At 50.8% G+C, this 22,998-nt stretch overlaps 2 protein-coding genes and 1 pseudogene across 4 annotated transcripts; 2 read left to right on the top strand and 1 right to left on the bottom strand.

Moving 5' to 3' along the window:
- Nucleotides 1–1,957: 1,957 nt before the first annotated feature.
- ARL2 (ADP ribosylation factor like GTPase 2) lies at nucleotides 1,958–8,702 on the top strand. Its single transcript, XM_045556082.1, has 5 exons — nucleotides 1,958–2,112; nucleotides 5,180–5,290; nucleotides 5,386–5,548; nucleotides 7,280–7,360; nucleotides 8,239–8,702. Exons 1-5 carry the CDS (start codon nucleotides 2,048–2,050, stop codon nucleotides 8,371–8,373), a joined length of 555 nt encoding a protein of 184 aa, XP_045412038.1. The 5' UTR covers nucleotides 1,958–2,047; the 3' UTR covers nucleotides 8,374–8,702.
- A 1,648-nt stretch (nucleotides 8,703–10,350) lies between these two features.
- Nucleotides 10,351–12,349, bottom strand: LOC123642161 (annotated as a pseudogene).
- Nucleotides 11,410–22,566, top strand: SNX15 (sorting nexin 15). 3 transcript variants are annotated; one of them, XM_045556079.1, is made up of 9 exons: nucleotides 11,423–11,443; nucleotides 12,131–12,446; nucleotides 16,741–16,776; nucleotides 16,996–17,116; nucleotides 18,595–18,710; nucleotides 18,807–18,954; nucleotides 19,275–19,418; nucleotides 21,507–21,761; nucleotides 22,054–22,566. In XM_045556079.1, exons 2-9 carry the CDS (start codon nucleotides 12,348–12,350, stop codon nucleotides 22,158–22,160), a joined length of 1,026 nt encoding a protein of 341 aa, XP_045412035.1. In that variant the 5' UTR covers nucleotides 11,423–11,443; nucleotides 12,131–12,347; the 3' UTR covers nucleotides 22,161–22,566. The 3 variants fall into 3 exon arrangements, with proteins under 3 accessions (XP_045412037.1, XP_045412035.1, XP_045412034.1); XM_045556081.1 differs by lacking the exon at nucleotides 22,054–22,566 and having other exon boundaries at nucleotides 11,410–11,443; nucleotides 20,563–21,597; XM_045556078.1 differs by lacking the exon at nucleotides 11,423–11,443 and having other exon boundaries at nucleotides 21,504–21,761.
- Nucleotides 22,567–22,998: the final 432 nt, after the last annotated feature.

The following is a 22,998-nucleotide window of genomic DNA, read 5'->3' as shown; positions in this document are numbered from 1 at the left end:
AACTTCCTTTCCAGAGATAGCTGAATTGCAGTGATTTTCAAACTCTTCTGTGACTCACAGTGAGAAGTACATACATCCATATAAATATCTGAAACAAATGTTTCACCAAACACTACTTACTGTTACTACATGGGTAAAGGTGGTGATGTTTTCTGTTTGGTTCATTCTATTTAATTTTTGTTAATGCTACTAGGTTGAACCGTGTGAAACTGATATCTTTGTAGTCAAAATGGTCAAACATGGGCAATTTCCTATGGTTCAACCTATTTGTGACACTACAGTAATTTCACAATCCACTTAATGGACTGCATCCCATAGTTTGAAGAACATTGTTTAATGGGTATATTTCCAGTTAATGTTATTTTTTAAATAAAAATGGGATTGAAATTTGATTATTTCATTTAATATGGTATGGACATCTTTCCACCTCACTCTTCTTAAGGGCTCCATGGAATCCACATACACCTACCCTGGCTTAGGTAACCTGCCCTCACTGAAGGCACTCAGATTTTCTCCAATTTCTTTCTGTTCCAAACCATGCCACAGTGAACTTCCTTGTCATAAACGCTCACATGCAATACCAGAATTTCTATGGCACAGTCTCCTGGAGGCAGAATGGCAGACTCCTGGTCTAGGCATTTCCCATTTTGATCTTAGTTGGGTTTCAAAGCCTTTAAGTAGGAGTTATGCACAAGCTCTTCCCTTGTGTGTGCCTGAGGGAGGGTCAATGGTGCTGATGGCAGGGGCCCACTCGGGCACTCTGTCCAGCCCTCCTCTGCCCACAACCTCCTTCTGCAGGATGGAAGCTCCAGCTCCATCTAGACCTCTCCTCTAGGCAAACTCCATGGAGGCAACCAGAAAGACGGTACTTTACTGTCAACCAGATCTTGGTTTGAATCTTGCCAAGCTCCTTAAGTTCTCTGGATTCTATTCTCACATCTACAAAAAGGAAACAAACCTCAGGGTTGCAGGAAGGATGAAACTGAACACGTGGCATGTGTTGTAAAGGGTTACACTGGAGTTAGCCATATCCTCAGCTCCTGATGACAGTTCTTTCCCAAGCGTTAGACAGAGATTGCTCCATGCTGCTATTCACATTTACCCTGTAGAGGGCTGGGGGAAGGGCCCAAAGTGAGACAATAAGGCTCTCACCTGAGTTTACAATCTGCTTCGTCCCTGGCCTCAGTTTCCTCACTTTTTCTGGACTTCTTGACCACTGAGGTAAAGAACAAAACTCTTGGACAGTCATTCACTCAACAACATCAAGCACCTACTACATGCCAGCCTCTGTGCTAGCACCACCTGGATCTCAGTTTTCTCATCTGCAAACGTACGAATTGTGCTTCTCAACAGTGAAACGAGGGGCATCTTGGGCAGGACAATTCTCAGTGCAGGTCTACAGTTCTGTCATTGGAACAACCTAAAGACGCCCAGCACATTCTGAAATGGCCCGGAGCGGTGGGGGGCATTACCGCCCTCGATTCAGAACCAACAGTCCACTTCCTATAGGAGCTGGGAAAGGGACAGGCCTAATTTTCTGCTCTGTCTCCAGCAGATTTTGGATGATGCCGAGGCCCAAAATGAGCAGGATTTGGATCATGTTTCCCCAGAACAGGGCCTTACACTGGCTCCAGGATGAACTCGTCACCACCGTTGGGGCTCTTGGTTCTGGCTCTTGGGTCAGCATCCCTTCTCAGGTACTCCCTATCCAGCCAGAATACAATCCAGGATCTTCAAGGTTTCCCTTCCCGTTCGAGTCCTCGGGTATTGAGGGGAGAGGAATGGGGTCTTGCCCTGGTCCCCCAACCCTAAGCACTCGGGAATCCAAAGGTTAACGCAGGTGGCCACGCAGAAGTCCCCACCACCGCTAGAGGGACCATTCCAGCTGCTCAGCTCGGCCGCCTCGCGGTCACGTGGGGAGAGGGCGGGACCAAACATGGAACCGACCAATCGGATGTGCTGTCGGTGGGCGTGATAGCCAATAGGAGCAGGGAGCGGGGTCCCGGGACTAAGAAGAAACGGCTGCCGGGAGGGGGCTACGGGGACCATGGGGCTTTTGACCATTCTGAAGAAGATGAAGCAGAAAGAGCGGGAGCTGCGATTGCTTATGCTGTATCCTCCCGGACGCAGGAGCCGCGAGGGTAATGGGGCCTCGCCGGGCGGGCGGTGCCAGGCGCCCCCTGCTGGGCGCAGGGCCGCGGTCGGCGGCCTGCACAACTGCCCGTAGTGCGTCACGCACGTGGGCCCTACCAATCGCTCTGGCGGGGGCCGGCGGAGGCTGTACCACCGGCTGGGGCAGGGGGGGGCGCTCCAAAGGCCAAAGAGCTGGGCCTAAAGGCGTAGCGGCAGGACCAAGTGTCCCAAATGGAAGGGGAAGGTGGGGCCTATAGGTGACTCGGACGCCACCATCCGACGGTCTGACCAGAGCGTGGGGCCACTGTCCTCCCGGGCTCTGACCTTCTTCCCCCCAGTCCGAGGGTGCCAGGCCCCGGCCCCGCCCTAGAGTTCGGAATCCCGGGGGCGAGCGGGCCCCGCCTTCGGCCCTGGGGCGGAGAGTGTGGATTCTGCGGGTTGCTTCTGTTGTGGGTCCAATAGTAGGTTCCTTTGCTGCTGCTTGAGCGGTCTGTGTCCCGGTGGCTGAGGACTTGTAGGCCCGAGGGTCCCGCCGACCTTCTAAGTCCCGTTAGCGGGCGCCTGCGCTCGATCGTCCTGCTTTGTGTAGCTAATCTATGATGCAGGAGCGGGCCCGGCCGCCGTGGAGAGAAGACATTTATGTGCGCCTGTAACTTAAAAATAATACTCACATCATGTCTGTTTTAAAGAGCTCCGAGAACGGCACAGAGAAGTCACTCATTCAGTACATATTCAGTGGGCGCCTACTCTTGCTAGGCGCTAGGGCAAAACAGCAAAACAAAACAACTGTGCCTTCATGGAGATGCTGTAATGCAGTGGGGATGAGAGATGGTAACACAGCAAATAAGTAAAATATGCAGTATGTATGGGAAAGAATGCAGTTAAAATAGAATGGTCAAAGAAGGCCACGCTAAGAAAGTGACAGTTGAGTAGATACGAGGGAGGTGAGGGATGAACCATGCAGATATCTGCGGGAAATCTGTTGAAGGCAAAGGGAACAGCACGTGCAAAGGCCCTAAAGGAGGAACGTTCAAAGGACCATTCAAACTAATGTCAGAGGGCAGCGTCGCTGCAGAGCGTGAGGAGAGGCAGCTGGGTGGCCATGTCAGGATGGCCTTTGGTTCTTGGCTTTCTGTTTAAATGAGAAGTGCGGAGGAGAGGAAATTGCAGTGGTGCAGACGAGATTGGATGGTGGCTTGGACCAGGATGGAAGTTTCTTGCCTAAGCAATGAGGAGGATGAGGAGCCACTTGCTGAGATGGAGAAGACTAGGGAAGGAACAGGATCAGGGAGGGTGGGAGATCTGTTTTGGCCACGTGAGATGCCCCTGAGACATCCTAGAAGTGTCAGGTGGACAACTAAATAGAGGGACCAATATCCCGGGGAGCAGATGAGTGGGAGGCATAAACTTGGAAGTTTTCAAGCATAAAGATGACATTTGAAGCCATGATCCTCAATGAAATCTAGGGAATGAGTGTGGCCAGAAAAGAGAGGCCAGGTATCTAGAATGAAGTCAGAGAGATGAGGAGGGGCCATGAGGTGAAGGAATACCAGGTAACAGGTGTGTCCCAAAGTGAAGGCCAGTCACATGTTGGTGTTGGGAAGGAGGATGAGCCACTCTGTCAGGTGCTGAAGGGAGAGCAGAAGATGAGGACTGAGGGCTGCCCAGACATTGGAGAGCAGCCCTGGGGAGGGAGATCTCTGGGGACTGACCTTGGCAAGAGCACTTTTGTGGAGCAGTGGGAGAAAAGCCTGATATGAAGGGTTCTAGAAAGAGTAAGAATACAGGCTGGGTACAGTGGCTCACGCCTGTAATCCCAATACTCTAGAGGCCAAGGTGGGAGGATCACTTGAGGCTAGGAGTTCAAGACCAGCCTGAGCAAGAGCAAGATCTCATTTTTACTAAAAATAGAAAAATTAGCCGGGCATGGTGGCGCATGCCTGTAATCCCAGCCACTCGGGAAGCTGAAGCAGGAGGATCACTTGAGTGCAGGACTTTGAGGTTGCAGTGAGCTGTGATGATGCTATAGCACTCTAGCCTGGGTGACAGAGCAAGAATCTGTCTAAAAAAAAATACAAAAATTAGAGAGGGTGACTATGAACAACTATTTTGAGGAAATTTCCCGCAAAAGGAAAGATATAAATGAATAACTAGATGGGGGAGTGGGATCAAGAGAAGGTTTCGTTTGCTTCTCCTTGGGTGGGAGAAAAAACAGTGAGTTTGTCAGCTGGTGGGGATGATCGGGGAGATGGAACCATGGATGATGGTGCTGGGGGGGAGGGGGCAAGGCTGAGCCTCAGGAGAGGTCCTCTCCTCACCCCCATTTCCTGGGTTTGAGTCACTGGCCCCGGGTCGAGTGGGCAGTAAGAGGTGCCTGAGGCCAGGACCTGCCCTTTCCCCACCACGCCCCACCAAGCTGCAAGTGCTGGAGGTGTGTGAAGACCCTCAAGCACAGAAGAGGGTGGTTCCCTCCCACTGGTGAGCGCACCCATTCCTTTCCACTCTGCAGCAGAGGGTTTGGAATAGTCCAGAAACAGAGGTGAGGGTGGCTGCTGCCAGGTATTTGCACTTCCCTCAGTCCTTCAAAAAGCTGGTCCTTGTATTTTGGGCCCCAGCTCAAGACACCTCAGAGAGGCCTTCCCTGGCACCTCCTCCAGTGACTCCAAAAGTGTCTTCTGCTGTATTTATAGCACTAGCCAGGATCGAGGGTGCCTTATTTTCTTGTTTGCACTTTATCTGCTGTTTCCCCACTAGAGTGTAAGCTTCATAAGGTCAGGGACTTTGTCCTCCAGCACCCAGAAGAGGGTCTGGCATGTAGTAAATATTCAACAAATATATATTTGTTGCATGAAGTAAGAAGCTTTTGGTCAGCAGAGGTGATGAAATATTTCTATCTTGATATTTTCACATTTATCATGGGCCAGGCATGTGCTCAACTCATTTTGATACGTGGTGGGAAATGATTAGTCCCCTAAGAGAGGGGCACTGTGATGATGTCACCACCTGGCAAAGCACAGGGACGTCTCCTTAACCTCATGTGTCCCAGTGGCTTGGACAATGCCGGAAAAACAACCATTCTCAAGAAGTTCAATGGGGAAGACATCGACACCATCTCCCCGACACTGGGGTTCAACATCAAGACTCTGGAGCACCGAGGGTAAGCAGGGTCCCTGTGGGAGGGCCAGCCCAGAGCAGCGTGGGGGGATGGAAGAGAGGGCCAGCTGACCCTCCGGCCACCCCCTCCCTGCCCAGATTCAAGCTGAACATCTGGGACGTGGGCGGCCAGAAGTCCTTGCGGTCCTACTGGAGGAACTACTTTGAGAGCACCGACGGCCTCATCTGGGTGGTGGACAGCGCCGACCGCCAGCGCATGCAGGACTGCCAGAAGGAGCTCCAGAGCCTGCTGGTGGAGGAGGTGGGCCGCCCCCGCACTTTGCGCACATGCGTGGACATGTGAACACTTTTCTCAGCAGATTCCCAGAGGGGTCTCTGACCCCAGAGAGATGCCTGGGGCAGGGACTGTTCTTCACTGAGCCCCCACCGTAGGAGGCTTACGGTGCCAGAGGCAGAACACATGCTGTAGACTGAAACCTGGGTTCATGTCCCTGTGGTGTTACTCTGTCACTACTCTGAGCTGCAGTTTCTGTACCTTGAAATGGGGATGATGACACCCACATCATTTGGCTTTAGGGAGGATGACCCAAAGCCAGTAGGAAGCTTTGGGAGGCAGTGGAGCCTGGCTCAGGAGTCTGACTCTTTGCTGTGTGATCTTAGGCAAGGCACATAACCTCTCTGAGCCTCCACTTCCTTACCCCTAAAATGGGGATTATAATTAAGGTGATTTTATAGTTTATTGTCTGGTCCAAAACATTTTTATTTAAATAAAATTTTAGTTACAGAAAAGTTGCAAAGATAGTATAGAGATACTTTATATATTCTTCACTGCATTTCCCCTAATGTTAACATCTTACATAATGGTGGTATGTCTGTCAAAACTAAGAAATTAACATTGGTGAATTATTATCTTAACTACAGATTTTATTTAGGTTTTACCAGTTTTCTACTAATGTGCCTTTTCTGTTCGAAGATTTGATTCAGGTTGCTACATTGCATTTTATGTATGTATGTATTTATTTATTTAGAGACAGAGTCTCCTTCTCTTGCCCCGGCTAGAGTGCAGTGGTGTCATCATAGCTCACAGCAACCTCAAACTCCTGGGGTCAAGCGATCGTCCTGCCTCAGCCTCCTGAGTAGCTGGGACTACAGGCAATGCGCCACTATACCCAGCTCATTTTTGCTATTTTTAGTAGAGATGGGGTGTCGCTCTTACTTAGGCTGGTCTCAAACGTCTGAGCTCAAGTGATCCTCCTGCCTCGGCCTTCCAGAGCACCGGGATTTCAGGCGTGAGCCACCACACCTGGCCACTACATTGCATTTAGTTGAAAATCAGGATACTTTTGAGAATGAAAGAGGGACAACAGGTATAAATAGTCCTAGGTACACAGGGACATGTGGTCACTGGCTATAACAGTAGCCCTTCCTGGGGGTGTCGAGCAGGTCAGATGAGATTATGGCTGTCAAATGCTGACATTTGGGAGGTCGAGGCCCAAAGAGTCAGATCCACTCACTCACATGGAGAGTCTCCCAGTCACAAACATGTATATGGAAACAACTAGAATCAGAGGCAGAGAGTGAGGCCTGTTGGGAGTGGAACAGCTAAAGGGCTGTGTGAACTTGGAAGAGGGAAAGATCACTTCCAGGAGACCCTCGTGGGCCCCTGGGACACTCGTATTCTCTGTGCATGTCAGGTCATCGGATCGGAGCAGCCTAGAACCACAAGGGGCTCAGGGATCACCTTATCCAATACTCCCTTCCTGTTTAGGAAGAGGAAACTGAGGCATGGGAGGGTGCCCACTGAGTGGTGGTTGGCTGGATCCAGAGCCCCAGCCCAAGGCTCCCTCCGCCCTGCGGGGGCTGGCCTCCATGGCTGTGTCCACACTGCCCACCCACCTGGGCCTCTCCCACCACCAGGGGCCTTACCTGATCTTCCAGGTCGATTTTTGACCCCAGATGCTCCGGGCCATTAGAGGAGGGGTCAGGCTGTCCTCTGAGTTGCCACCCTACCCCTCTATTTTCTCTCCCCCAGCGTTTGGCCGGAGCAACCCTCCTCATCTTTGCCAATAAGCAGGACCTGCCTGGAGCACTGTCCTCTAATGCCATCCGAGAGGTGAGTCGGGCCCTGGGGCAGGCTTGCGGAGGAAAAAGGGCATGGGTTTCTTTATTAATTTACTTTAAAGCATTTATTAACCCCTGCTGTGTGGCAGGACCTATGCGGGGCACTGGAAGTTAGCTGGTTAATAAGGTGTAGTGGTGGCCCACAGCATGAGGGAAAGCAGACCTGCGAATAGGTTATTCCACTGGATAACAGTGGCCAGCACAGAATGAGTGCTTTCTGTGTGCTGTGTGCTTGCTTGGACTAACTCATCTCACTCTCACCACAACCTCATGAGGTAAGAACTATTATTATCATTTTACAGATGGCAAAGCAGGCTCAGAGGGGTTAGGTAACTCACCCAAGGTCACACAGCCAGTAAGTAGACAAGAAGGCCCGTCTAACCCCAGAGCCTACATCTTAACTGTTATTCTAGTACTCAAGCACTGTAGTGAGAAAGAGCAGGGTTAGAGTCTTGATTCTGCCATTTATTAGCTGTGTGACCTCAGGCAGGTTGCTTAACCTCTTTGAGCTTTGGTTTCCTCCTTGATAAAATGGCCCACACAGTTCCTGGCTCATGAGGCCTTGGAGGAATGGATAAGAGGTCATGTAGATTCCTGGTACACTGCCTGGATCCTGGTAGATGCTCAGGAGTCCTTACTGCTATTACATCACTAAGGGGTGACACTGGGAGACACTGTACAGAGAGCCCTGGTGCCCTGGGGGGCTGACAAACCCTCACCAGAGGCCAGTGGGGAGGCCTCCTAGATGGGGTGACCCTTGAGCAAGGGCTCAGGGAGGTGCGGAGTTCCCCTGGGCCAGGAGAAGGAAGGGGCTGGGGTCAGGCAGTGTCTGTGGTCACTAGCCACCACCAGCACCTTCTGTCCTCCCAGGCCCTGGAGCTGGACTCCATCCGCAGCCACCACTGGTGCATCCAGGGCTGCAGTGCCGTGACTGGGGAGAACCTGCTGCCTGGCATCGACTGGCTCCTGGATGACATTTCCAGCCGCATATTCACAGCTGACTGAGCCACTCTGGATGCTGCCCCACCTAGCAGTCCAGGTCCCCCACCCCCCTCCCTCACCAGACACCATCCATGGGAGGATGGGAGCCAGTCGCACTAACACTCCCCCACCAACCCTGTAACCTGCTGCTGCTACTGCCTCCCGCTGCTGCTCTGTGGCCAGCCGGCTCCCATGGTGGGAGGGCTGTGCTCTGGCTGTCACCCTGGTTCCTGGCCTGCAACTGACATACCAAGAAGAGAGGGCTGAGGCTGGGAGGGGCTGCCTCTGCTGCTACTGAGGCTGTGGGCCTCATCCATTGCTCAGCTGTGAGAATAAACCACTCCTTGCCCTGGTTCCTGGCTGAGTCATTTGTTGATTCAACAGCATTAGAGACCACCTGGGAACCCACAGTCCTGCAGGAGACAGGGAGGAAGAGATCATTTCAGTCGAGGGTTAACTGCTGCTGTGTCAAAGAGATGTGCAAAAGTGTAGAAGCACAGGACAGGGCTGCAGCTAATTCTTTTGGAAGAGTCTACGCGGGCTTCCCAGAGGAGGTGACATTAAAGCTGGGCATGAAGGATGGATAGAGGAAAGGGAGGACAGTTCACCAGAGCAACTGCAACCCTCATAGGTGTGAATTAGGAAAAGGGAGCAGCCCCAGACCAGGGCTCACAGCTTGTTGAATGGAACATGAGCTGAGATCAGCTCCCAACTCGTCGCAGGCAGGAACCCATGTGCAGTGGACAACCTGCACAGCTGTACGAGGCAGCACAGGTTCAGGCAGGGAATCACACAAAAGAGGCATGAAGGGCAAGGGCATGAAGTTGGGTAGAGAAGGGTGTGCAGGGAGAGGGAGGGATGGTGGCTCCATCAGGCAGGGGTAGCTAAGGGCTTCCCTGATGGCTATAGGGCACTCTGAAGCAGGGCCAGGCTGGGAAAGGATGGGGATAAGGGGGCCCCCAAGGCCTCGATCCAAGTGAGGAGACTGAGAGATGTTTTCACGGCTGGTTTTCACAGCTGCTTACCCTACAGAGTTCTGTTCTAAGCACTATGTACCTGCCAGTGCAATTAGGCTCAGCCAGATGAGTACATGCGCAGTATTCCCTTTTATGAGGGAAACTGAGCCCGCGGGAGGTTAAATGACTTACTAGCTCAACATCTCCCAGCTAGGAAGTGGGGTAGCTGGGATTTAACCCTGCATATTTGGCCACTACACCCTGCTGCCTCCTGTGATAGCTCAGGCCTAATCATCTTCAGTTTGGTCTCTGCTCACAGTGCAAATACCTGGGAGAGAGAGCCTGCCTGGCCCAGCCTGAAGCCCATGCCGACCTCTGGGTAAAGACATGCTGCCCAACAATCCCACCAGATTGTGTCCAGTGGGGGAAGGGTGGTTTTCCTAAGGGACAGTTGAATGCTATTATCCAAAGGTGAGGAAGAGACACTGGGGTTTACTCTGAAGCTGGCACTAGGATCCTTTCCTGGAGGGGTAGAGACCTGGGCAAAATCTGGGTTTTGTTAGAGCAGAAGAAGAGCAATGAATGTTGGGTGGACAACCTTAGAACATAAACAGACTGCCCTTCGGCACACAAAATTAGAAGCCCCTGCCCTGAGCTGCTCACAGATACTGTGGTCTGCAGGCTCTCAAAGCCTGCGGTAAGTGAACACACCCAGCCTCCGGAGCCAAATCCTGGCTCTGCCACTCTCTGGTTGATGCTGAGCAAGTTGCCTAAACTGTCTGTGCCTCAATTTCTCTCCTAGCATCGGGCTGAGCACCAGATGGGTTGGTGTCTTGTATGTCATAAGCACTATGTAAGTGTCCGCTATCATTTTATTACTTGAACCAGTAGGAGCTTAAGCAAATTCAACCTGATTCAACTGATGCATCACGTGCATCAGTGAGCCACTATCACGGATGAGTCACTCCAGTGTTCAGGGCCCCCTGGGGGCCCTTAGGAAGCAACACCCTGATTGAAAAGATGAATTTTTCATGGTTAGAGACAAATAAGAAAATAATAAAGTTACATTCATCACAAAGATCTGTGGCAGAAAGTCTCCATCCTGTGGCCAAGCAGACCCCTGCCTGGCGCCTTTGCAGCCTTTCCTTGTCCCCTGCCATCTTCTGTTTGCCCCTTCTGGTGATGGAGCTGGCGGGGCTGGAGATCTGAGGTCAGGGGCCAGACTGCCCTAGATGGAAAAGGGCTTGGAGAGAACAGGAAGAAAGAAGGTGAGAAGGAAACCAGGCAGTAGAGGGAACTTCAGAGAGTGGGGGCCTCGTGTAAAGGGGTCTTCAGAGCAGTCCTGGTGTGCGTTGTGCAAGGCGACAGCTCCAGCTCTTCCTGAGCACCTCCTGGATGAACCACCCCTTTCAGAGCCTCCAGAGTCTGATTCCCAGGGCGCCTGTACATCTGAGTTCCGGTAACGAGAGCAGCTCTTCTCTGAGCACTGCACCCACACTGTCGCATTGGAGCCTCACAAGTTCATGGCGCATTTCTACAGATTTTGCTTGGGTTGTAATATTGGCTGGAGCAAAGGTGACCAACCATGGGGGCTTTGAGAACACCAGTCTCCACTCGGCCCCCAGGAACAGTACCAATCCCACCAATTCTGTAGGCATCCTGGAGGTGTCAGGACATCCAAGGGCTTGTCAGGTGGAGGTGGGATGCAATCCAGAGCTCCAGGCAGTGTAGTTCTGTTAGCACTGCCATCTTTATGGGTGACTTTCCATCCCTTGAGCCAACACCAGTGAGCAGTTGGCTCTAGCCTGTTGCCACCATTCCAATCAGAAATTGGCACAAATGCCACTGTGTCAGGGTTGTGGCCAATTTCTTAATGTAGGTGCTGACTTTCTTAATGATTCCCTCCTATCTCTTCTCTGTAGCTTGGCTCAGTGGAATCCATTTTGTTAACACAATTAGTGGTTTCGCACCCAGCATGTAAGCCAGAAGGATGTGCTCCTCTCATTCTTGGAGATGCCAGCTTCAAGTTCACCAACACCAGCAGCAACATTCGGGACAGTACAGTCAGCCTGAAATATGCCTGTAACCAGGTTTTTGATAAAGTCTCTGCACCCTGGGGCATCCATGATGGTCACATGGTAATTGCTGGTCTCACATTTCCGCAGTGGTTAAACCTCTCTCACATTTGTTTGGCTTTCACTTTATCCAAGACCAAGGCTTGAAGGAGCCGTTTCCCATCTCAGCAGCCTCCTCCTCAAAATTTTCCAGGATTCTTTTGTTGATGCCACCACACTTATAGATCGGAGGATGGCCAGTAGGGGTGGACTTGCCTGAAACTACACGTTCAGTGACAACTCTATTGACAGGAGTCTTTCCTTTCCCATTTTGGCTTTGATTTAGCGGTGGTTTTCACCACACCTGTATTTCGGGCAGCAAACCCATTGCAAAAAACCTCCAGGGTAGTAGATGCTATTACAAACATTCCCCATCCTGTAGTGAAGGGAAACTCATGCAGCTAGTAAGAATTGTGACTTCAGAGCCCATGGCACCATCCTCCTCCCGCATTTTTTTTGCTTCCCCCACGTTTCCAGAAAACACGAATTAACGAAGCTTGTGGAGGGAGACCTGGAAATAATTTGGTCATGTCTGGCACATATTGGACACAAGAAGTGTTGGGTGGGTGGATGAAAGGAAGGAATTGGGAAGCGAGGCAGAAGTCGTTTGGAGGTCTGTGGTGAGCGTTTACGCTCGGGTAGGGCAGGCTTGATAGCCCGGCAGAGAAGATCAGAACCTCCCCAACCAATCCTTACTCTCAAATTGCCTAGGTTTGCGCTTCACTGATGACAGGGAACTTTTCAGACGCTCCCTTGGCCGTGCGCCCGGGCCGAGAACGGCGATGTCACTTGCGAGCAGCTCCCTGGGCCGGAGGAAGGAGGGCGCAGGCCCAGGCTAGGCGGCGGCTGTCGGAGGCCGGCCCGGAGGGGTGGGGGCGGCGTGGAGGAGGTGGAGGTTGGCGGTCACCTCCGCTCCAGCTCAGCTGTCATGTCCCGCCAGGCGAAGGATGACTTCTTGCGGCACTACACCGTCTCCGACCCCAGGACCCACCCCAAGGGCTACACCGAGTACAAAGTAACCGCGCAGGTAGGTGGGGCCCAGCGGGGACTTTACCCTTTTAACTGGAGTGGGGGCCGTGTTTTGCCTTAAGGCAAGGCTCTGCAGGAAGCTTCCATTTTAGACCACACAAATGAATTTCCCCTTTAAGGGGAGGCTGCGGTTAGCGCCTTGGCTTACTTCTTAACCTTCAGGGGGCGGGGCCGCGGGAGGGCGCTGTCCTTTTTAAAAGGGCGTGGACAGCAGTTTCTGGACTGGCCAGGCGTGCGTGCCCAACCCCAAAGTGTGGTGTTCGGGTATCAGGCTGTGAATTTCTCTACATTAACATGAAAATTATGTTTTAACCCAAATATGAGTTAGTACTCCAATCTCTTGGAGTAAGTTTTGTTTATTGATTTGTTTGATACTTACATGCAAGCCCTTTAAAGAGTTTAATTATGTTTAATTTTTCAAAAAATAATACTAGTCTATGGTTTAAAAAATTCATACAGTTCAAAAAGACATACGGAGTGAACCTCTATTTTCACGGCCACAGCAGGAAGTCGGTAGGTAAAGGCTAAAGTTGATACATGAACCAATAACAACACTATAAGCACATCGCATAGAGATATGGAGGAAACCATGAAAAGAATTAAATATAAAACAGTAAGAGGATAGCTGTAGAATGATATACAAGACCTGGTAACAATGAAGGGCCCCAGGGAGAGGAACTAGGTGGCTGGAGACAAGGGTTGGGAGAAGACTTTTTACTGTAAAATATCTGTGCTTTTAGAATTTTCAACTAGGCATATATTAAACTGGTGCATTCATAACTATTAAAGTGAAGCAAACACATAAAGACACTTCCAAAGTGATCTAAGTGCAGAATCTTAGATGTTTAAAATATGCTTTCCCCTAATATATATATATATTTTTCTCTCAAGACACAGTCTTGCTCTGTTGCCAGGGCTCGAGTGCCATGGCATTAGCCTAGCTCACAGCAACCTCAAACTCCTGGGTTCAGGCGATCCTCCTGCCTCAGCCTCCCGAGTAGCTGCAACTGTAGGCACTCTCCACCACACCTGGCTAATTTTTTGTTTCTATTTTTAGTTGCTGGGGTAATTTTTCTATTTTTAGTAGAGACAGGGGTCTCGCTCTGCTCAGGCTGGTCTCGAACTCCTAACCTCAGGTGAACTTCCTGCCTCAGCCTCCCCAAATCTTTTTTTTTTTTTTTTTTTTTTGAGACAGAGTCTAGCTCTGTTGCCTGGGCTAGAGTGCCATGGCATCAAGCTCACAGCAACCTCAAACTCCTGGGCTCAAGCAATCCCCTGCCTCAGTCCCCTGAGTAGCTGGGACTGCAGGCATGTGCCACCATGCCCGGCTAATTTTTTCTATATATATTTTTAGCTGTCCAGATCACTTCTTTCTATTTTTTTAGTAGAGACGAGGTCTGGTTCTTGCTCAGGCTGGTCTCGAACTCCTCACCTCGAGCGATCCTCCCGCTTCGGGCTCCCAGAGTACTAGGATTACAGGCGTGAGCCACCGCGCTGGGTCCCAAATCTTTTATGATGTTTTTCCCCTGCCTAAAAAATACAAATAAAAAGATTGTCTCTAGGAAGACGGACTCTGGGAGTGGGAAGACTGGCTCAAAGAACTGTAACCTTTTCCTGTAAGTCTTTCTGTTGGCTTTTTAAACCAAGTAACATGCATTAATTTCATATGTTTTTATAATTTTTAAAGATAAATAATTTTTGTTTACTTACCGTCTCTATTCCACCTCTACAAAGGAACCATTTCTGCTTGTTTCTTATTTATCCTTTCAGGTAAACTCTATATTACAAGTGACTATATGTATCCACTTTATTAATATTTACATTCAGTGGCCTTCTGTATCTTGCTTTTTTCACCTGCTGGTATTCCTTAATGGTTTTTTTGTAATCTTATTTTTTAAAATTTTAAAATTGAGGTTGGGCGCGGTGGCTCACGCCTGTAATCCTAGCACTTGTGGGAGGCTGAGGCGGGTGGATAGTTTGAGCTCAGGAGTTCGAGACCAGCCTGAGCAAGAGTGAGACCCCGTCTCTACTAAAAATGGAAAGAAATTATCTGGACAGCTAAAAATATATATAGAAAAATTAGCCGGGCATGGTGGCGCTTGGCTGTAGTCCCAGCTACTCAGGAGGCTGAGGCAGGAGGCTCGCTTGAGCCCAGGAGTTTGAGGTTGCTGTGAGCCTGATGCCATGGCACTCTAGCCCGGGCAACAGAGTGAGACTCTGTCTCAAAAAAAAAAAAATTTTTTTTTAAATTAAAACGTAATTTATATAAATGTACACAGATTTTAAATGTACTGCTCCGTCAAATTTCTGTATATACACATGTGTACAAATACCACTCAGATCAAGACATAGACATTTCCATTACCCTAGAATGTTTCTTCTCAACTTTCCAATCAGTAATCACCCTCCCACAGAGGTAACTACCGTTCTCTTTCACCATAGATTAGTTTTGTCTGTTCTTGAACCTCATGAATGGAGTCATACAGCAAGTAGTCTTTTATGTTCAGCTTTTTTACTCACTATAATATTTTTGGCATCCATCCGTGCTGTTGCATGTATAAGTAGTTTGTTCCTTTTTATTTTATTTTATTTTTTAATATTTTTCTTTTGAGACACGGTCTCGCTCTGTCGCCTGGGCAACAGTGCAGTGGTGTCATCATAGCTCACAGCAACCTCAAACTCCTGGGCTCAAGAGATCCGCCCGCCTTAGCCTCCCGAGTAACTGGGACTACAGGCATGTGCCACCGCACCCAGCTTGTTCTTTTTTATTGATGTGTAGTTGTCCATTGTATAAATATATCACCATTTCTTTATTCATTCTCCTACTGTTAGACATTTGGGTTGTTTCTAAAAGAAGTTTTAGTTGTAAAGTAGAAACTTTTGTGTACAACTTTTTATAAACATATGCATTCATTTTTCCTTGGTATACACCTAGGAATGGAATTGTTGGTTCATAGGATAGGTATATGTATAGCTTTACTAGAAATTGCCAAGCAGTGTTTCAAAGTAGTTGTACCACTTTATACTCCCCTTCTCCCTAGCTCTTGATAGCATCAGTGTCTTTAATTTGACCATTTTTGCTGGGTTGTGTGATATCTCATTGGAGTATTAATTTGTACTTCTCTGATGATTCATGATGCTGAGCATATTTTCATCTTATTGCCTATTAAACTGGTGCATTAGTGACTATTAAAGTGAAGCAAAAAATTGTCTTTTGTGAGGGGTGCTCATTCAAGTATTTTATAGCCTATTTTCAAAAGTTGGGTGGTTTGTCTTAATATTGATTTGTAGGAGACCTTTATATATTCTGGATATGAGTCCTCTATTAGGTATATATTCCTCAATGGTTTTTAAGTATAGTTTCTTTTGCACAGTATTTTAGGCAAGTGTTTGTTGTCGAAAGCCAAGGCCAAGATTTTAGTCCCAGCAGTCTCCCTTACTTGGGGTGCGATCTTGCCTGGGCCACACCCCCTCTCAAAGCCTCCCTTTCCTCATCTTTTAACTGGGTGTGTTAATCCTGTCTGTCTCATTGGGTTCTAGGATAAGGAATGGGAGAGGTTTTGAAAACTGTCAAGTGCTCTAAACCATAGGGCATTATTTTAAAATTATTATAAACATAACATGATGAAAACCGAGTTTTTTTTCCATCTCCAACCCAAGCATGTCCTTCCAGGGGTTATCAGCTCCAGTGAGGGTTTCTACTATGTCCAGGGCAAGCACAAGGCCTCCTCCTTTAAGGAAGGACTGGCTCCTGAGACAGAGCCTCACCTTGCTGGAGAGTTGGGTTCTTTGATTTTAGAAGGAAATGCAGGGATTTGGCCCTTTGAAGGAACTGGGCTGAGGTTGGAGCAGTCTGGATGGGCCTTTAGGGATCCTCCTATTTGACAGATGAAGGAACTGAGGTTCATAATAGAAAAACCGACCGGGTGCAGTGGCTCACATCTGTAATCCCAGCACTGTGGGAGGCTGATGCAGGAGGATCGCTTGAGCCCAAGAGTTGGAGGCTGCAGTGAGCTGTGATCACACCACTGCACTCCCGCCTGGATGACAGAGCAAGACCTTATCTGGAGAAAAAAAAATCGCGGGAAGTTACACTCAAAACCTTAAAGCCAGGATGCCTTGATGCCAATGGCCAAAGGGCACTGTCCCTTTGAGGGGAACTAGAAGGTACCTGTGGGCGTTAGAGGGTGAACAATGGGTGTCAAATGTCAGTCTCTGGCATGAGCCACTGCACCAGGCCTAGTCTCTGGTTCTTATCTGGTTCTTATCTGGTTCTTGCCTTTTGTTCTCAGTTCATCTCAAAGAAGGACCCAGAGGATGTCAAAGAGGTAAGGCTCCCGGAGGAAGAGGGACTATTTTGTGAATCCATTTCTGAAAATTGTAAAAGAGCTGCCGGTAACTCTGTGAGGAGATCGGCCCTCCCTCCTCCTGGCCCTGGGTGGAGAGGGTGCCGGTCCTAGTCCTCACACACCCTGGGGCCAGTCTGGGCGTGGGAAAGGCCACTTCCCACCATCGCTGGTCTAGGTTAAGTCTCACATCCCTCACAGGTGGTGATCTGGAAGCGGTACAGCGACTTCCGCAAGCTGCACGGAGACCTGGCCTACACCCACCGCAACCTCTTCCGCCGCCTCGAGGAGTTCCCCGCTTTCCCCCAGGCGCAGGTGTTTGGTGAGTGGGCACTCGGGCCAAGGACAGTGGGAGAGTTGGGCAAAGGGAAGCTCTGCCAGTGAGGGCTGGACAGAGGGGGCCTGAAACTCCAGGCAAAGACACGTTTAGAGAGCTGAAAGGGCCCTTAGAGATAGCCTCACTTGACAGATGGGGAAACTGAGGCTCAGAGCAGCCTGGCCCTTACCGTGTGTTGGGCCCTTTAACACCTCCATCTTTATTAGCCCCATGTTCAAGATAAGGGAACCGAGGCTCAGGGAGGTGAAGGGCCTTGGCCTGTAAGTGGCAGAACCAGGATTCCTTCCCACAGCTGGTACTCCCTACAGACCTGCGCTGCCCAAAACTGTAGTCACGAGTCACGTGCGGCCGAGGGGCACTTCAGCTGTGACTGGCCTGAACTGGGATGTGCTGTACATATCTAGTACACACTGAAGAAAGAATGTAAGCAATCTCAATAATTTTTATATTGATTACATGTTGAAATAAGATTTTGGATATATTAGGTTAAATAAAATACATTACTAAAATTAGACCATGTGCACGGTGGCTTATGCCTGTAATCCCAGTACTTCTGGAGGTTGAGGTGGGAGGATCACTTGAGACCAGTAGTTTGAGACCAGCCTGGGCAACACACCAGATTCCGTCTCTACCAAAACTAGAAAAAATTAGCCAGATGTGGTGGCATGCACCTGTAGTCCCACTACTTGGGAGGCTGAGACAGGAGGATCACTTGAGCCCAGGAGTTTGAGGTTGCAGTGAGCTATGACGATGCCACTGCACTCTACCAGGGGCAACAGAGTGAGACTCTGTCTCAAAATAATAATAATAATAATAAAATAAACTTGTTTCTTTTTCCTTTTTTCAAATGTATCCACTAAAAATTTTTAAATTGCCCATGTAGCTCATATTATATTTCTATTGGACAGTGCTGATCAGTTACTTGGGTCTCCAGACTCCCATGAGATGTTCTTTAGTAGCAAGGTGAAGGGTCACTGCTGGTAGGTTAGGCTACAGTTAGGTCACTCTACATAATACCTAGAACAGAGCAGTGCAACTGTAAAGAAAGGGCTACTTGCCCTGTGACCTTGGGCAGGTCACTTTCCCTCTCCAAGCCTTACTTTTCTCCTCATTACATCAAAGCCATCTGAGATTATTTTGTTTCTTGTTAATTCCCTCCTTTTTCCTGTCTAGGATGTGATTTCCATGAGGGCAGAGACCGTGTTTCTTTCCTCTCCACCTTCTGAGCCTAGCATATAGTAGGTGCTCAGTAAACACCTGGCAAGTGAATGAATAGGGAGATTGCTCCCCCTGCAAGCCCTCGCCCCAGGAGGAGCCAGGGAAGATTGCTGGGAGAAGGGAGAGGAGCCCAGTGGGTTACTCAGAGCCTCTCAGACAGAACCAGGAAAAGTGGGCCTTGGGGCCGGAAGCCCCTGTGGAGTCACTGCCCACTCTCCTCACCCCCTTGTCCTGGGGGACTGCAGGCCGGTTCGAAGCCTCAGTGATCGAGGAGCGGCGCAAGGGGGCAGAGGACTTGCTGCGCTTCACTGTGCACATACCTGCGCTCAACAACAGCCCCCAGCTCAAGGAGTTCTTCCGGGTATGTGTACCTGCTCTTCTCCCCGCACGTAAGAAGCTTACCTACCCACCAGGCTGCACGCCATGACTCCCCACCTCTGATCTTTCTCTCCTGCAGGGGGGAGAGGTGACACAGCCCTCGGAGGTATCCAGGGACCTGCACATCCTGCCACCCCCTCTGATCCCCACCCCACCTCCTGATGAGCCCCGACTACCCCAGCCACTCCCTGCAGAAAGGAAGGGCCTTGAGGAGCTGGAGGTGCCAGGTACATGGGGTGAGGGGAGGGAGCCAGTGCTAGAGGGTCCAGAGTGGGGAGTCACGGGCTGGGGGGTCCACACTCCCTCCTAGTGACTTTAGTGGAAAGCCTGGGGTGTGTCCCAGCCCTACCACTTCCTGGCTGAGGAACTGTGGACAGGTCATCTTCCTTCTCTGGGCTACAGTTTCTTAATCTAGAAAATGGACATGACTAACAGGGCTTGCCTCTGCCCATGGCTGCTGCAAGGATTTAGTGAGAGAGTCATTCCATTCTGAAAGCTGGGAAAAGATAAGTGCGGGTGTTAATGTCCCACACACTCTGTTCCTCAGCGGACCCCCCACCGTCCAGCCCTGCACAGGAGGCCCTGGATCTCCTCTTTAACTGTGGGAGCGCCGAGGAAGCGTCCAGTTCCCCTGCCCGAGGACCCCTCACGGAGGCTGAGCTTGCCCTATTCGACCCCTTCTCCAAGGAAGGTAATGAGCTGGGACAGCCCTTAGTGGGGGCCGCAGGGGCGGGAGGCCCTTAGGGGCAGGGAGGAAGGCAGAGCTGCCGCTAGCCTGCAGGGTGCCTGTGTAAATCTGAGAAAGACACCCCTGTGCAGTGCTGCCCTGCGGGCAAATGGCAGTCTCAGGGAGAATTAGATACAGGTGCCCCTTCCCCAAGTTCCACAATCCCGTGCCAGGGCACGTGGCTCGGTGTGCCGGATGCCCCTGTGCAACCGTGTTGGAAGGGAATGAGCCATTTCCCGAGATGGGGTCTTCTCCCTGAGGACACTTTGGAAAGAGCAGGGTCACACTGCTATGGGAGGTTTTAGTTCCTTCTGTTGGAAGCCCAAGATGAGATTTCCCGGCTGGTTCAGGGTCCGGCCGCAGACCCTGAAGTCATGGTCGGCGTGGGTGAGGTCTGGGCTCAGAGAGCAGAGAGGGAAGCCCTTCTGGAGGCCGGAGCCGCTGCTGGCACGTGGGATGCCCGAGACAGAAGGGCTGCCCCGTGGAGGTCAGGGTCCTGAGCACCTTCCTGCCCTGAGATCCCAGGCCCTGACAGTCCCAAGCTCTGAGACACTGGAGTTGTTCATTCTAAAATGCTCCAAATTGAAGCTGTCACTGCAACCTGGGTATTGAGTGGCTGATCGCACTTCAAGGTAATCATGAGTCAGTCTCTGGATTCCTCAACGGTGTTTTCAAGCCTGTTTTGTTGGCTTCTCTTCTTCGCCCTTTGGCAGACCTTTGGTTTTCTGATCAGTTTTGGGCACTGCAGCTCTTGCCCTTAGGTATGAAGCAGTCCAGTCCAGTCCAGATCAGGACATCAATGTCCCATCCAGTCTTCAGCCTCACCCCTCCACTTGCCTCAGGCCCAACCAGTGGCCCGGCCCCCTGCCACGGTGACAAGGGTGTGAGGAGTGTCCTTCCACTTTTCTTGTGCTTCCTCCATTGCAGGGAAAGGCAGAGGCAGGGTCATGGGCCGCTGTGCCCAGCCTCTGAGGGGCCCTCTGCCCTTGCCCCAGCTGAGTCCTTGGGGTGCCCTGTGGGCAGGAGCTTTTCAAGACCCCTCACAGGCCGCCCCCATGAGACATTCACTTGGCCCACCAGAAAACTCCCAAAGCCTTGTCCCCCACAGGCTGGAAGTGCAGTTTTCTCAGACCCTGCCTCATGTCCTTGCCCTGCCGTCGTGGGCAGCTCCAGCAAGCCTCTCACCACTGGAATCCTCCAGTCTCCCTTCCTCAACCAGACCCCTAAAACCAAGTGTTCAGGTATCCCAGGCAGTCTTCTGCCTGCCCCATGGGCAACAGAGGGAGGGCTGCAGGCCCAGCCGGGAGCTGTCCTTCCATAGGCCCCGGTCTTCTCAGGGCTCTTGTGGAACTCCTCACTTGGATGAGGCTGGGGAGATGACCATCCCCTGCCTCCCCAGGATGGTGGGGAGTCATGGTGCTCCCTGTTCCTGTCCCTGCACCTTCCCTTCAAAGGCCTTTGCTCCGTAGATTTAAGAGATTTCTAGGTGCCTCACATGTAAGCTGCAGGGAGGATGTCTGACCGCCCCCTAGCCAGTACGGGAGGGTATGATAAGCCCCTCACTCTGGAATGTGAGGATACCTGCATCCCACTGTCTTCACATTTGAGGGCCTCAGCTGGAATTGCAAGACCTCAGGAAAGCCCTGAGATTCTCTGAATCCATTATTCTAAGATTATTCCAAGGCTTGGAGTATTTTTACCCTTGGCCTGATGCAGTTGGCCTAGCATCCTTCAGTTAAACTTTGTAGAGGGAATCCTTGGATTTCTAGGTTAACTGGAGTCAGGAGAGAAATAGGACCAGTGATCCAGAGCTCATAAACTAATGTGTACCTAAAGAAAGAAGTAGGAAGGTAAGGCTTCCTACTGAACCCCACTGACCAAATAGATTGTGGCTAGTTTGCTATACACAGGCAACTTCTGGATTGCCCAGGAATCACTCCCCTCTACTGGGGACAGATACCCTTATGGGCAAGAGAGGTCTGGGGGTGGGCAGCGGGTCCTGGGAAAGGAAGGGCCAGTCTGGCCTGAGTCCTCTTTATTTGATGGCAGCAGGCGCAGGCCCCAGCCCCACCCACATAGGTGAGCTGGCATCAGTGGAAGTAGAGTCGGAAAGACTGGACCAGGAACCCTGGGAGCCAGGAGGGCAGGAGGAGGAAGAGGATGAGGAAGGAGGGCCCACCCCTGCCTATCTGAGCCAGGCCACAGAGCTCATCACCCAGGCCCTGCGGGACGAGAAGGTGGGCGCCTACCCTGCTGCACTGCAGGGCTACCGAGATGGCGTGCACATCCTGCTTCAGGGAGTGCCCGGTGAGTATGGCCTGGAGGGTGGAGGGTCAGGCCCGTGTCCTAGATGGGACGGTGAAGAAGGGAGCCCTTGTTCCTCACTGACCAGCTGTGTAAACTTGGGCAGGGTTTTGTTTTGTTTTTTAACCTCTTGTGGCTTCAGTTTCTTTATTTGTAAAAGAAGGAGAATAGACACTGGGTCCCAGGGAAGGGGGAAAGGCACATGATAATGCTCTGTTAACTATAAGGGACTAGACCAAGTGTTCTAAAGGTAGCTGGGCACAGGCACCTCGGCTGAGCCAGTCTCTCTACACAGATGACCCATCCCCTGCCCGCCGGGAAGGTGTGAAGAGGAAGGCGGCCGAGTACCTGAAGCGGGCAGAGGAGATCCTGCGCCTGCACCTGTCCCAGCTCCCGCCCTGAGAGGGAGCAGACTCTTCCCCAGGACTCTAGCTCCAGCACTGCCAGACACCCCCTTCTTTCCCCAGGGCCTGGCCCTACCCTTTGATCTCGAAACCCCAGGGGCCATTTCTGTACGTAACTGGACCAAGAATGAGAATCACAATGAATTCTCAGCTCCCTGACTACACCTGCACCTTGGCATCAGGGACTCACACTTCTGATCCTGCCTGTCTTCTTGATGTGTGAGCAGCGGCTCTGGTCACCAGTTTACCATCTAGACCCTGGGTCTGCAAACTACAGCCTGCAGCCAAATCTGGCCCATGGTTTTTTCTTGTAAGGCCTGTGAGCTAGAATGGTTTTTACATTTTTTTAATGGTTGAAAAAAACCAAAAGAATAATATTCTGTGACAGATGAAAATTATATGAAACTTACGTGTTTGTAAATAAAATTTTGTTGGAACACAAACAGGCTCTTTCATTTAGTATTGTCTATGTCTGCGTTCACACTGCACTGGCAGAGCTGTGCAGCTGCAGAGATGAGTCTTTGCTGCCCACAAATCCCACATTTACTACCGGGCAGAAAAGTTTGCTGACTCCTGCTCTAGAAAATGGGGAGGATAGTCTTCAGGGAAACAGGAGAATGACAGGCCGATGGAACCAACACGTTGGGTAAAAGGGATGAAGGAGAGAAACCGAAAGCGGAGGTGGGGGTACCTATTTTGAAGGCCCCAAAGTCAAGGATGGTTCAGGGGGCTGGAGTCAGGCAGGGCTGGGGGTTGTGGCCCGCCGCCACCGCGCCCCTCTATGTCCCGCCCTTGCGGCGAGGCGACTGGTTACGGAAGGGACTACAAACTGGTGC

Source organism: Lemur catta, chromosome 7, assembly GCF_020740605.2.
Source record: "Lemur catta isolate mLemCat1 chromosome 7, mLemCat1.pri, whole genome shotgun sequence".
Classification (NCBI taxonomy): Eukaryota; Metazoa; Chordata; class Mammalia; order Primates; family Lemuridae; genus Lemur; species Lemur catta.
This window is presented reverse-complemented; position numbering and strand designations above follow the sequence as displayed.

Excerpts from the sequence above, each read along its gene's own strand:
- ARL2 (XM_045556082.1), top strand. The coding sequence starts at position 2,048 with ATGGGGCTTTTGACCATTCTGAAGAAGATGAAGCAGAAAGAGCGGGAG. Across the intron at positions 2,113-5,179 it reads GAGCTGCGATTGCTTATGCT|TGGCTTGGACAATGCCGGAA; the intron begins GTATCCTCCCGG and ends CATGTGTCCCAG. Across the intron at positions 5,291-5,385 it reads AAGACTCTGGAGCACCGAGG|ATTCAAGCTGAACATCTGGG; the intron begins GTAAGCAGGGTC and ends CTCCCTGCCCAG.
- SNX15 (XM_045556078.1), top strand. The coding sequence starts at position 12,348 with ATGTCCCGCCAGGCGAAGGATGACTTCTTGCGGCACTACACCGTCTCC. Across the intron at positions 18,955-19,274 it reads TGAGGAGCTGGAGGTGCCAG|CGGACCCCCCACCGTCCAGC; the intron begins GTACATGGGGTG and ends TCTGTTCCTCAG. Across the intron at positions 19,419-21,503 it reads CGACCCCTTCTCCAAGGAAG|CAGGCGCAGGCCCCAGCCCC; the intron begins GTAATGAGCTGG and ends ATTTGATGGCAG.